Source organism: Carassius carassius, chromosome 15 (genome assembly GCF_963082965.1).
Source record: "Carassius carassius chromosome 15, fCarCar2.1, whole genome shotgun sequence".
Taxonomy (NCBI): domain Eukaryota; kingdom Metazoa; phylum Chordata; class Actinopteri; order Cypriniformes; family Cyprinidae; genus Carassius; species Carassius carassius.
In genome coordinates this window covers 16,171,592-16,186,760 of record NC_081769.1, presented here as the reverse complement: position 1 = coordinate 16,186,760, position 15,169 = coordinate 16,171,592, and the positions used below count along the sequence as shown (strand labels likewise).

The following is a 15,169-nucleotide window of genomic DNA, read 5'->3' as shown; positions in this document are numbered from 1 at the left end:
AGGAGTAGTAATATTTTTTAAAATAAAAAAATTTATAAAATAATTTTACACAATAATAATGACAACATTTTTTCATTTCAGTACATTATTACATGATTATATTATATACAAATAGCAATTTTGAATATATAAAGTATTTTTTAAAATTGAGCTAACTCAATTATTATATATATATATAATTTCCATGACACTTCATTCCCTCATATATCCGGGTTTTCCAATACTGTGAGAACAATGATTCTTATTTCATTATGACAGTTTTATTATAATTTGTTACCTCTACACAAATTATAATAAGAAATATGTCAGCCTACATTTTTTACCTTTCTTTAAAACATATTTTGTCTTATTTTAAATTATTTTTGGCCATTTTATGACCCCCTTGGAATTGTGCTGAGGCCCCCAGGTGAGTCCCAGCTCCATGGTTGAGAACCACAGTCATACAATACCTTTGTGTCTGGAACAGAACAAGATTTAGCAGTTTTTTCAATAATATTCTCATTTGCCACAACTCTCATTTATGTTTACTCAAATGTGGTGCAAGAAGACTTTTTACTCCAGATTTTAAACTAATCAATAATGAGTGGTGTTCTTACAGTATATCTAATAACCAATTGTAATGTCAAATTCTAATATAAAATCATAGAAATGGAATCTAAGAGATATGGCTATAGTTGTCAGTTGTCATGTTGTCAGTACACCTATATTTCGATCTGTCCCTCACAAAAAGCTATCAAACACAATCTCATTTTTATTATTTTTAATAATTTTATATTTTGGCGGATCAGTGGCTAACTAGTATGAATTTATCATCTCATTAATACCTTTTGGTACAATCTATGAATCTTACAATCTTTTTTTTATTATCTATTTCCATACAAATCACACCACAAATCAAAAATGCATATGAAAAATTTGACTCGCTTTGTTACATTTTCTCTTGAACATGGGTTGAGCTATGATAAGATTTATGAAGACTTAAAACATAGCATGAGTTATATGGACCTCCATTGTGACACTTCTATGGTGCTTTTGTTTTTGCAGCTTGACATCACCAGTAGTCACCATTCACTTTCTTTCCATAGAAAAGAGCATCATTAACGTACTGTCTAGCATTTCATTTTATGATTAACTGAAGAAAGAAAATCATTCGGTTTTGGAACGACGTGAAAGTAAATGATGACAGAATTCTATTTTTGGTTGAACGATCCCTTTTATACAGTAGAAAAGAACGCTTTTAAGGAAATGAAAGACTGGCCTGTTTCAGAATAGACTAAATGTAGAACAGACAGCAAGGAGGAACTCATTCGCCGGCACCTAAACAAAGCCTACACAAGAACATCGACAGAACAAACGATCAACACTCGACCTTTCAAGACGCCCAGGGCAACACAATCCCCGTGCATCCTTTCACTCTCCTACCAGAGCCAGTTAACATGAGCCTGTCGCACAACAGAACGTGGTGCAGCTCGAACTGCAATCATTGGTCCAATGCATGAAAAACCATTGATTATAAGCTATGTTGTGTTCAGTATATAATGCGCATAAATATAGACTGCCACAAGCTATGGGGATCAGCAGAAAATATCCCCCACCCTATATCGAATTTTTTTTGCTCTTATGGCTCAATGTCAGTGAATTTGGCCCGAAGGAATTAGAATTTCTCCCAAGTACATAATCCGCTGTCATTTTCTCTGTTAACAGATTGTAGAGGTGGGGAACACAAGCGCTGCCAGGGATTACAATTTTCAGTCTCTACGCTTGTCTTTGTGGCATCTTAATATTAATAATTCTGTTTTAAGGCACTAGTTTGAGTGGCACCTTCATGTATATGACTTTCTCCGAGGCTATATTTACTCAGCTGGGTTTGGGATTGGTTATTTTGTCTCACGACAGCAGTGCTCTGCGGGAGAAATGAAGAACCACAATGTCCCATGTGGTACCTACGATACGCTGATATACGAGAAGCCAATAAATTTAAGGGAGTTTTTAATTCATTTATTTATTTATTCCTTCTCCGCTCAGACATACTAAACACAAAACATAACTAGTGAAGGAAGGGGGAGAGGGAAAAGAGGCTTTCTAAAAATATTTCACAATTAATTATTTTCCGGTTATTGTTCTTCACTTAACGCAAGCTAATAATGTTGGAACGCCTTGCTTAATAACATACAGTGGGTCTCATGGATATGCATAGAAACAGGGCCAAATTTAAACATGAGCTAGTTGTAAATTATGTACATCCTCTTGAAACCCTAATTATATGTTTATATCATTGAGGCTTTAACAGTTCTGTGCGGTATGGAAGAAGTGCACAGTCAACACCAAAACACTCTCTCTGCTGCTCAATGTGATGCATTGTTCAGAGTTAATTGTAATGGGTTTTTCTGCCATGGACTGTCATGGGAAATGGTTTTCGAAATTAGTGTAGTGTCAAGTTGTATATCATTTTAAAACTGCTTTCAATCTATATGTCTTACTGCTACAAACTGGAACATTAGACTTGAAGCTCTTAGACAGCAAGTACATCATTACGATAGTCATCATGATGAAGTAAATCGCACATTTTATTAGAGCAATGGGCTGTCGTTACCTTTAAATCCCAATATGTACTGCAATCGCTCATATTTGTAATTAAAAGCGCACAAAAAGCCGTCCGTGTCATAAACAGACACCTCGAATGATATGTGATCCCCTTTCAAAATCCATTCCAGCGCATTCCTACTGCAGTGCTCAGCATGGCTACTGCAATGCTGCTTTTCTTCCTGGACATTACCAATCCATAACAGCGGTTACACAAGAACGAACAGAAATAGAATTCTGATTAGTTCTTACGTCTTCCCAGCCACTCCCAGGCGTGTAGGAGATGACATCCAGAAAGGGATTGGCCAGGTAGCCCTCGTTATTGAACGAATAGTCCCGCCCACCGAGCGTGATGTTACTGAAATACCTGCAGAGCAGAGAGAACAAAGCAGAAACAGTCTGTTGAGATGGAAGAGACCCAGAAAGAATTAGTATGAAAGACTCTGAGGACACGTCAAAGAGGAAATCTCGCATGGAGCACTTCACAAACATCCTAATTAGGTCAGATTGCGAGACTGTGGTGAAGGTAACCATTTTACTTCCTTCAGCAGTGGAATCAAAGGAGGCAGTCACTCTATTTCGAGCACTTAATCTAAACCAGTAAAATACCCAGAACGGTGCCTAAATGTGACATTCTTTGTGACTGCTTCAAATGAATCTTTTTATCTTAAATCCAATATGCTTTTGGCAAAATGAAGTGTGCACATTTAAAAATTTGACTGGGTGAACAAGTTTGAAGGAGCAAAGTTTCCTCCGCTCTGTTCTTATGAGGCTTTTGTGAATAATCCTCACACAGTTCCTACAAAGATCTCTTTGATAAATACATGCAAAACCATTATGTAGAAGCCTATTTAGCAAACCGTAATTACATCAGCAGCACTAAACAGGTGAATCGCTTCTCCTCATCAATCCTCTTCTGATGTGTAATGAGTGTGAGTCACACTGATGGGGTTACGTTGAGAGTTTCTGCTCAGTGAGTCCATTTCTTTTAAGCATTTTTCAATGAAAATTAAGACGCAACGAAATGCAGTGATTTGAATTAAACCATTTTGCTGATGAAAATATGAGACAAAAATGCTGATTGTTCAAAGAATCTCATCATAGTCAATTTCAGGGACATAAACTGTTTGAAAATTTCATCAAAGTTCTTTCGTCTACTAAAGTCAGATGTCATTTTTATGAAATTCAACTAAAATTAACGAACATTTAATGACAAAATACTAACTAAATTATAAAAGTTTCGCCAAAAAATTATCCACTTAATTTTTCAATGCAGAAGTATGATATTTCCTGTGAATCAGTGAGATTTCCAATGGAATAAATCAATAATAAATAAAAACTATTTGCAATATAAGCATTGTTTATGATTACACTAAAATAATATTATAACAAAACCAGTTAACAACAACAAGCAGCATAATGGACTAAATTACTGAACATAAGTAGAAGCAACTGATAACGGAAGTTAAAAATGGCTTGGCTTGCTCTTGTGTTAAAAATAAGGTGGGTAATCTTCCAATTATAATAAATGAAACTGGCACATGCTTGTCGATTATAATGGGGCTCTCCTAGTTTTGCTGCATTGCATGCTTTCAGGGCAAACACAGCATCAAGCATGCTGCTATTGTTTATCCCCTCCCGCCCATGTTGTCTTCTTAAATACAGGGGCATGTTGAACGCCTCTCCCTGCAAACCCTGTGGTGGGGGAGTAAAGGACATTCATGCCCCAAAGGTGCAACACTTTCACTCTCATTAGAGTGTGTCATTACGGATAAATAGACTTTCTATAAATGCAACAAAGCAGAAAAGTTGAAGGTTAATGCCAAATGAGATGAGCTTTAAACACAGTTCTCAGGGTGAACATAAATAGAGGGCTTTTTAAAGATATTCAAGATCAGTATAATAACACTTAAACTATGCTGAAAGCAGCATTTATTTGCATGTGCTAGTTTAGCACTTGATTCACTAAATGAATTATGCAGGCAATTTCACAAATGCCCATTCACAAAACCTGTGAAACTGCATAGCACAGTCCCACCATAGACATCCAGACACATAAATAATCTCTTAAAAATGCACTTGAATCTGGATAAATGCCAAGTTATAACACTCTTCTCTATCATTTGATAATAATCAGCTGATTTACTGCTGTCATGATTGCTAGAAAGTGCACACAAACATCCCTTTCAGATTAATTTGTCACCTGCTTTCATTTTATTGTGAATACAGTGCAATATACAGTACAATGAGTCTAATAAAGGAGCTGTGTTTGTGTTGAAATTAATGCTAATTACTTAATTTAAATACTCTGATTGCACCTGTTAAAAATAAGTTTGTGAGTGGTTGGTGAAAAAGATGCAGATTTTTATGCTGCGATACCATGGACAGAGATGATTTAATTATTTAGTTAATTATTTAATTTGCTCCTATGAGAATATCTAAATCATGGCAGCTATAACCACTAAGCTACTCCAGTTAACATGAAGTTAAAATTAACTTCTAAAATAAATGTCACTGGTTATATAGTTTACAGTAAATTAGTGCACAACATTATTGGTTTTTATCATTTTCATCAAAACATTAATAATATATTTTGTAATATAATTACATTTTATAATATTGTGCAATAATATTTGTTTTTTAAAGAAGAAAAATGTTGTCTGGTCTGATAAGTCTCAATTTCTGCTGTGACATTCAGATGTTAGGGTGAGAACTTGGAGTAAAGAACATGAAAGCATGGATCCATCCTGCCTTGTCTCGTCGGATCATGCTGGTGGTGGTGGTGTAATGGTGTGGGGGATATTTTCTTGGCACAGTTTGGCCTCTATTACCAATTGAGCATCGTTTAAATGCCACAGCCTGCCTGAGTATTGTTGCTGACCATGTCCATCCCTTTATGACTACAGTGTACCCATCTTCTGAGGCTACTTCCAGCAGGATAATGCACCACGTCACAAAGCTCAAATCATCTCAAACTGGTTTCTTGAACATGACAATGAATTCACTTTACTCAAATGGCCTCCAAAGTCACCAGATCTCATTCCAGCAACTTTGGGATGTGGTGGAGCGGGAGATTCGCATCATGGATGTGCAGCAGACAAATCTGCAGCAACTGCGTGATGCTATCATGTCAATATGGACCAAAATCTCTGAGCAATGTTTCCAACACCTTTTTGAATCTATGCCATGAAGAATTAAGGCAGTTCTAAAGGCAAAAGGGGGTCCAACCGGGTACTAGCAAGGTGTACCTATAAAATGGCCAGTGAGTTTATATTTTGAAAATATTTACATGTATATACATTTTATTTATATTCATATAATTTATATCATATATACATATATTTAATATATAAAAATAACATATTTTTCTTAAATATATACATGCATGTGTATTTATATATATATACATAATACATATACACAGTACACACACATATATTATGCAAACAAAAACTTTTATTTTGGGTGCGATTTATCGCGATTACTCGTTTGACAGCAATAAATATAACTTTTACTGTACTCAAACTTTTTTTTTTAAGATAAATTAACCAACTATTACTAAATATTGAAGAAACATAATTTTCTGTAAAGTTGCTTTGCAATGATTTGTATCGTAAAAAGCGCTATACAAATAAACTTGAATTGAATTGAATGTTACAGCATTCTTTCTCTACCCATTGAAATCTCATTTGACAAAAATCAAATCCCACCCTACATTATGTCCCACTAAATATTCCATTTCACTTAAAGGGATAGTTCACCCAAAAATCTAAATTATGTCATAAATGACTCACCCTCATGTCGTTCCAAACCCGTAAGACCTCTGTTCATCTTCAGAACACAGTTTAAGATATTTTAGATTTAGTCCGAGAGCTCTCAGTCCCTCCATTGAAACTGTGTGTACGGTATACTGTCCATGTCCAGAAAGGTAAGAAAAACATCTTTAAAGTAGTCCATGTGACATCAGAGGGTCAGTTAGAATTTTTTGAAGCATCGAAAATACATTTTGGTCCAAAAATAGTAAAAACTACACCTTGTCTTCTCTTCCAGGTCTGTTGTGAGACCGTTTAAAACACTGCAGTTTAGTGATATCCGGTTCGCAAACGAATCATTCGATTTAACCGGTTCTTCTTGAACCAGTTCACTTAATCGAACTGAATCATTACAAATGGTTCGCATCTCCAAAAAGCATTCATCCACAAATTACTTAAGCTGTTAACTTTTTTAATGTGGCTGACACTCCCTCTGAGTTAAAATAAACCAATATCCCGGAGTAATTCATTTACTCAAACAGTACACTGACTGAACTGCTGTGAAGAGAGAACTGAAGATGAACACCGAGCCGAGCCAGATAACGAATGAAACATTGACTCATTCTTGAGTCAAGAACTGTTTCTGTCAGACGCGTCCGATTCGAGAACCGAGGAGCTGATGATACTGCGCATGTGTGATTCAGCGTGAAGCAGAATGACACACAGCGCGTCTGAACTGAACTGTTTTTTTTGGTGATTGTTTCTGAACTGATTCTGTGCTAATGTTATGAGCGCAGGTAAACCGAAGGCTTGAATCAAGGGCAATCATCACAAATGACGCCATTATTTGGTTAAATCGAATGATTCGTTCGCGAACCGGATATCACTAAACTGCAGTGTTTTGAACTCTCTCACAACAGACCTGGAAGAGAAGACAATGCTGAATAAAGTCGTAGTTTTTGCTATTTTTGAACCAAAATGTATTTTCGATTCTTCAAAAAGTTTTAACTGACCCTCTGATGTCACATGGACTACTTTGATAATGTTTTTCTTACCTTTCTGGACATGGACAGTATACCGTACAGGGACTGAGAGATCTCAGACTAAATCTAAAATATCTTAAACTGTGTTCGGAACGGGTTTGGAACGACATGAGGGTGAGGTATTAATGACATAATTTTGATTTTTGGCTGAACTAACCCTTTAATACAGCACTTTACTACAGCTAAATGCTTTGCGTTTTGCACAGTCACTATAATATAGGCGAAAGTGTTGTGCCGTTCGTAAGACATGTTGTATCTCTCATAACATAACATTTGTATCGGCAGAAAGAACTGTTTCTTACTTTATTCTACCGCGGATCCTCTGTGTTCTGTTGCCATCCGTCTGACAGTTAGTAACAAAGTGCGGCCCTCCTGTGGCTCCGTAGTCCTTACGCAACGCGACAGCTCCATGGGTAAGAATGGACACCCCACGGGCGATACGTCTGCGGGGCTCGTCCCTCCAGCCCTGGGGTCTGACTGCAAACAGCCGACTGGGTAGTCCGGTCAGGCCGAGCTCGGACAAAGCTGGACCCACCACAAACCATATGTGAGAGGCGCTGGCCTGACCAGCTGCCCAAGCAGCATGGAACACCTGTTCTGCTTCCTCCTGAGAGCAGTACAACAACCGCACCTAGAGTGGGAGTGGGGCACAGAGGACAGAGGGGACCAAGATGAAAACCAGAGAGCAGGAGCAAGAGAGGAAACAAAAGAGAGTGCAAAATAGAACACAGAGGTCAAAGGGGAGGAAGAGACCATGAGTGGAATGAGAAGAGGAAATGGAAGAGAGGACAGGAGAGGTATAATAACTGATCATGAAAATAAGTCCTTCAGTAGTTGAAAAACTGTACTGAAACTGTAATGACATTTTACTGTTGATTTCTTATAATGAGAGTATTTCCAATTTACAAAACAGAGCCTAACAGTCCTAATATCAAAAGAGCAATTAAAATGTCGCTCTTGCTATTACATTTCAGATATTTCTTAGAACATTCACGTCAATTAAATGGCGCACAACAGAAAGGGAGTGCATCCACTTGGATCAGTGAATTTGGATTGAAACTTAAAATCATTCATGCACTCTAATTAATGATGAATATGAAATATGAAAACTAACTTTAAATGGATTATTGAAAAATTAAGACTTCATTTAAGGAATTAATAAACTGATTACTGTAGATTGATGTACTACAGAATGTTCAGAGGGCAGAATATGTGTGTTCCTGCAGAGTCACACATTCTACTGTCTACTGTATGTCAGTTAAATCATGCTATTTATTCATGCTATTTATTCTGCTGCATTTAGATTGTTAAGACATGTTCACAAACTACCTTTTTCTTAAAATTTGTATAGCATAGAATATGGCATACTTCAATGTGCATATTTTTAGAAGAACAATATTAGAACAATATTAAGATATCTGATTAATCAATCAAAGAGCTAACCAAAATGGTATTGATTATAAAAAAAATTATTAGTTACAGCCCTAATGTATGAAGATTTATTCCAGAACAGACAGAAATTATTTTAAGAGGAACAGCTTTGAAGTAATGGTGCTGGGACATGCCTTAATGAAGGAAGACAGATACTGGATGGATGGAAAGAGAAGGAGAGAAAAGGGAAAGTAAGGAAACTAGCACATCTAGGAGGGAGAGAGAGAAAGGAAGGAAGGAAAGAACAGTAAAAAAGCAGAAACTGATAGAGGGACTAAAGATTTCACCTTTACAATGCATGAGAGAGAAAAACCCAAGAGAGACAGAATGTAAGAGAGAACAGGAGAAGAGGGCTAGAGAACTGGGAAAAGAACAAAAGATAGAATAAATAGATAGAAAATCCAACTAGTATCTGAACTCACCAGCCCTGAACAGGACAGATTAAATGATGAAATTATGTTCTTGTTCTTGTTCTGTGCATGTGTGTGTGTGTTTATGTAGAGTGTACAGTATATCCTGCCTGTGTATACAGTATTGAAAATCATGGTATAATTAAACTGGTCCTGGATTTTTGATTGGTCAACACTGTGTCCCAGTCGTGCTAAAATTCACAGTGGAAAACATCATTTTATCACATCACTGCGCAGCTCCCATAGCAGATATTTTCGCTACATAGCAATACAGTCAGGGACTATATTTTTCAGCAGAAGAATGCCACTTGATAATGTTTAGTAATAAGTGAATATATACACAGCTGAAGGTCTTGTGAATGCTACACTGTGCATTACTTACCTCTTGTACCAAATGCAGTTATTTTTAGGGATGCACCAATATTAATATTCTAACTGATAATGTATTATGCCAATATGCCAATAAGTATTTTATGTTACATCTGATAACCAATAAATAGTGTAATACAGCTGATAATAAAATAATTTTTCCTTCATTATTTTTCCTAATATATATAATTATAAATAATATAATAATAAATAAAACATAAAAAAAATGATTACGATTAATTACTGTTTTAAAATATTAACTTAGAGTGTGCATTATAAAAGTATGAAAACATGAGACTGACAACAACCATTTTATTTTAAAATAATTGAAAAAACATTTTAGAAACATTATACAATTTTAATATTACATTATTTTATTTTTATAAAATTATTCCATTGTTATGTTAACTTGTAGTGTTCTTACGATAATAAAGATAATTTAAATATAAAATTAGAAATTAGCATGCACAATAAAATATCCAAAATAGGTCAATATATATCCATTCTTGCATCAGAACGTCACACAATCAGAAACTAACTCCCTCACATTTCAACCAACAAAGTTGTCTACACTGAAAACAACTCTGCAACACAGTGTGAAGAGTAGACTGTAACTTTTTGCTTATTGTACTGTAGGTATTTTTTTTTTTTTTTTACATTGTACAGCAGATACAATGCAGTACTATAAACGGCATAGCATCTCTACCGACTGACATATTTCTACCACTGTCATACCGCCCAGTGTAATCTTAGATTGCATTTGCTCTCTATACTGAATGTGCTACTAAGCAACTTTCTGTGTGTGTATAAATGCATACTTTATGTATGTGTGCAATATTTATTTGGGTTTTGTGTGTATGTGAGTGTGTGTAATTGAGCAGAAGCACTGCATACTGAATCTAATGCATATGGCATTGGGCTGCACCGCCACAGGCTCTGTGTTATATTAACACTGACATCAGAGTACTGGGACCCACAAGGCACAATAACACCCTCTAAAACACACATACACAGAACAATAACAGCCTGGAGCCAGGGGGAGACAGAGGACAACCTGCGACACACATATACACACACACACGCACACACATTACACAAATATAGGAAGAGATGGGAAAGGGAATGAGAATGAGAATGAGAGGAGAATGGAGAAAGGACAGCGAGAGGTCAGAGAAAGATGGTGGAGACGACAGCCAAAAGAAAAAGTCAAACAAATGGTTAAGGACAGGAAATGATGTCAGAGTAAATGAATGTATTAAATGAGCGAATGAGCGAGACAGAAACGCAATGACCTTCCCTCTCTACCTGTGCTTCGTTCTCTTTCAGCAGCCGCCGTGTGCGCGCTCCTCCCGGATCATCGGTTAAATTCAACATCACTAAGCTCTTCTTCTCCCAGCCGATGAATGATCCGTCAGTCAAACCTTCCACTACTGACAGGAAGTCCTGGTAGCCATGGTGACGTGTGGACACCACCGAGAAGGCCGTCCAATCATACTCCTCCAGCACTTCAAAGATCACCTCCAATTGGAGTGCAGTGGAAGAGCTGAACTGCAGGAAGATTGAGCCGGTCTCCTGCAGAGTAATTAAGAAGGTAAACGACTACATTTCCCCAAGACTGAAGACAGCTGATTCATTCCTTGCATAAGGCATCATGGGAACTACATTTCTTCGGAACTGTTTCTAATGTGACTTTAACAGCAGACAGAGCTTGTCTTATGCAGTGCAATTAAGGGGAAAAAATAACTACGTTTCCTGTGACTGAAGACTATTTATTGCCTCCATAAAGCATCATAGGAATTCAATTTCTTGTAAAGAGTTTCTGAGATATGCCGCCACGTTAGGAACATGAGGGAGGTACTTCAGTGTCTCTAATTGTCACCGGAGTACATGGCACAGCTTTAAATTTAATTTGCGATGGCGTTGAGTGTACAGAGTAAATAATGATAATAAAAAACTAAACATTTGTGATTGAAAATTTATTTTTACCTTTGTAGTTTTCATTTTGTGCTAGGGAGAACATGTTATAAATGTCAAGACTAGCAGCTGAAATTGCAAAACCTAGACCGAAGCACTTCAGTGAAAATAAGAGGGAAAAAAGAGCAGACCATATGGCCTGCAGCAGTAATGCATGACCCTTGCCCTTGCTATTTATCCAAATGGATGTTAGTAATGCCATCCCTTCCTACAGTTATTGGTGCGCTCCGATCAGGCCCCGACAGAGACGATGGCAGCCCTATCTCTGTCCGTTTAACGGTTCTCCTAAGGCGGTACCATTAACAAACAATGCCCTTATAGCACTGCAGCAAGCCAAACACTATCTAGCAAGTGTTAGAGCTCATTAACACCAAGAGCTTGCAGATAGAGATGTTTGTGAGGAATTTCCAAAGTCCAAAGAAACTCATACAACATTGTTTTTTTCCTTTTCAGATACAACAACACTGTCAAATAATTCAGTGCTGCTGAATGCATCTTCAGACAGGACTTAGAAATCCTCAGTGGCCTAGTTTTATTGTCCTATTAAATTGCCTAGACAGTACAGTTAATAAGAAAAAAAACACTATTCATTTCAAGACAGCTTTACTTCAGAATCAAAATCAATCGTACTTGCTGGGTACAATCACTTTTAAGAGTAATTTAACTTAGCTGAGTCAAACTGCTGACAATAGCTTAAACCTCGCAGGGTTACAGGAAATGCTTCAAACAGGACATTTCTGTCTGTCTGGGAAGTTTTTGTCTGTAGACTTTGGTTTTGTATTTAAAATCATTATGTTAGTCTGCACCATTCTGTATTGAGAGATTTCCGCGGTATAAAGGTAGATCAATGAAAAGTGCCTTTGTCAATAGTGTAGAAATGTATGAAGCTGGTTTCAGTTGGTCAATGTGGCAAATATGCATGACCAAATTGAACATAAGTGAGATCTTTATGGGAAACTTCGCAAAGCTCTCAATTGCATTAAATTATGGGATTTAATGTTTCAGCTAAATTCCTTAAACAATCATACCTGTGGTACCCTGCCCAGACCAGCTCCCCCTCCCACAGCAACAATGGGGAGGCCGGTCTGGGCCGAAACGAACTCCAGCATGGGGGCCAGGGGCCCAGAGACCAGCGGGAGGGGTCTCTCATCTTCATACACGAGTCCCTGAAGGGGTCTGGCTGCCAGCAAGTCACACAGCTGAGAGAGCAGCGTCCTGGGGCTGCTGTCATTGACCTGTAGGTAATTCACATTCACTTCACATTCACACCACATTAACTTCTGTAGTTATGAATGAATACTCTTGCTTAAGTGCCCGTATTTTACTCTACTTTTGTATTCACACCTCCGTTCACAATCAACAAAGCATTCAGGTATTCAGGCTACTCTTAATTTTAATCCACCACTGTTTCGACCCTTTAAGCAATCAACTCAGTTTAATTTGCATGACCTCTATCGGACTGACCTGGAGCCAGATTACATTTGCGGATCCCCACTGGGTGACGACGCTCTCACCGAAGCTGCTGTGCACACGTCCGAACCCCGGGTATGGCACCCTACCCGCAGCTGCTGCAGCCCCTGCTTCCCCTTGTTGAACCGTTGAGCCTGCGTGGATCACTGCGATGTTGAAGTGCATTGATGCCACCGGGTCCCGTTCACGCTCTCTGGGCCGGAGCAAGAGATGAGGGGAGGAGCTAGTCTGACCCACCCATTCTACCAGGGCCAATAGCAGAGAGAGTGTGGGTACTGTGACCATGGCAAAAAACGAGGAGGCCAAATGAGAGGGTATGAAGAAAGCCTGAGTGAAACCAGGAAGAAAAAGCAAGAGGGTAAACTCTGATTAAAACAAAATCAAAAGAGCAATATTACAGTTTTTTTCGATTGCTAAACGACAGCGAGCACAACTGGAGCTACATGTGCAAAACTCTAACTACAGTCTGCACTACCAACAGTCACCTGAGCTAAACAGTTCACATCACCTGCAAAACTCATTCTAAGCAACACAACTCTTAACACATGGCTCAAAACAGGCTCAGTGTAGCCAAACACTACACACAACCCTCACTGAGATAACACACACTGTCACTCAGAACACACTGAGAGGAAAAACACTAGCATCAAACACCAATACAGAAAATACTAACTTTTCATCTTTACAGTTTTGTGGGGAAATCTAGAATATACATTGATAGAATAGTATAATTGTTATAAGATAATTGTGAGTTAAAAGCTAGACCCCCCCTCCATGTAATAGTTTTTGTAATTTCAGTTATTTTATTAATAATGGTTAAGTATTCAGTACATGCATGGCAATTTGTAGTATATAGCTATGTGATGGGTGTCCAGTTGGTGGCAGTAAGCCAGAGAAAAACCTAGAAAAGAAAAGTTAGTTCACGCGAGGTTTTTAACGAGACTATAAGGATTGAGTTATGTTGTACTGTGTGGTACGGAGCTGTTGCGAATGACGCTGGCTGAATAAAAGAACCCAACCAAACCACACGCTTGTTCATTCCTTCAAGTGTGCTACAAAATACTGGCGACGAGGAGGGGATCCGCGGTGCCGTTTTGAGGGAGTTGTCTACGAAGACGCTGAGCATGGACACTGAGCAACTGCAAGATCAGCTGAGCGCTGCGTTGCTCCGGCTGCGGCTCAATCAGCTGCACGAGGTGTGTGTGTATGTGAAACTGTCAGTGGAGGAGGGACAAACCAAAAGGCACTTGCTGATCAGATTAATAAGTGAATCAGTAGAGAATGTTATAGAGACGGAAGATGACGATGTAGCCCGTCAACATGTGTTAGATTTGTTAGAGTTTTCTAGCAAGATGACGCAAAGCGGTGACCGCGCGGTACAAGATTGCAGTAGTGACGCAGACAGAAATTCGGCGGAGCTCGCGAATTTAAAGAGACAGTACACAGAATTGCAGCATCAGTTTGAGTTGTCAACAAATGTGTTAAAAAACGAAATCCAACGTCTGAGTTTGAAAGTTCCTGATGTGTCAAGTCCCCCTGTGTTTTCCGATCATCATCATGCAGTTCCTGAAGTCACTATCCGGCGTGATTTTAAGATTAATGACCAAATTGGAGAACGTGGTCAGAAAGATAAGCTTTCATACAACAACTTGATGCACCAAATTGACGCTGGAGTGAATAAGGGACACAGTGAGTCTGAAATAATTGATGCGTTGATAAGAGCAGTGAGTCCAGGTATGAGCCTGCGTGATATGCTGGAGATCAAGACTGATTTAACCCTTTCTCAGCTGCGCACGATTCTTAAAGGCCATTATAAGGAAGAAAGCTCAACAGACCTGTATCATCGGCTGATAAACATTACTCAAGAGAGCCGTGAGTCACCACAAAACTTCCTATTCCGTGCCATTGAGTTGAAGGAAAGACTTTTAGCTGCTGCTCGAGAACCAGATGGAGAAGAACCATACAGCCCTGATCTCATACAGAGAAGATTCCTGCGCGCACTAGGAACAGGGTTATCAAACGATCACATTAAGTATCAGCTAAAAACCTGCCTTGATGATCCTACAATCACAGATGAGGTTCTCATCACAGCTATGAACGAAGCTCCAAGTCTTGAGTGTGAACGACAGCAAAAGTT

The 15,169-nt window shown here is 38.2% G+C and overlaps 1 protein-coding gene across 2 annotated transcripts in view; it reads right to left on the bottom strand.

Moving 5' to 3' along the window:
* Positions 1-15,169, bottom strand: part of LOC132158248 (glutamate receptor ionotropic, NMDA 2D) — a 79,276-nt gene that overhangs the window by 35,112 nt on the left and 28,995 nt on the right. For both annotated transcript variants that reach the window (XR_009437676.1, XM_059567579.1), the window contains exons 2-6: positions 13,027-13,359; positions 12,591-12,797; positions 10,894-11,160; positions 7,681-8,009; positions 2,836-2,950 (exon numbers count right to left, since the gene is read on the bottom strand). Coding sequence is in view for 1 of the 2 variants with exons in the window: in XM_059567579.1 (XP_059423562.1) it covers positions 2,836-2,950; positions 7,681-8,009; positions 10,894-11,160; positions 12,591-12,797; positions 13,027-13,317 (1,209 nt within the window). In the remaining variant the exon portion in view is untranslated. The remainder of the gene's footprint in view (positions 1-2,835; positions 2,951-7,680; positions 8,010-10,893; positions 11,161-12,590; positions 12,798-13,026; positions 13,360-15,169) is intronic.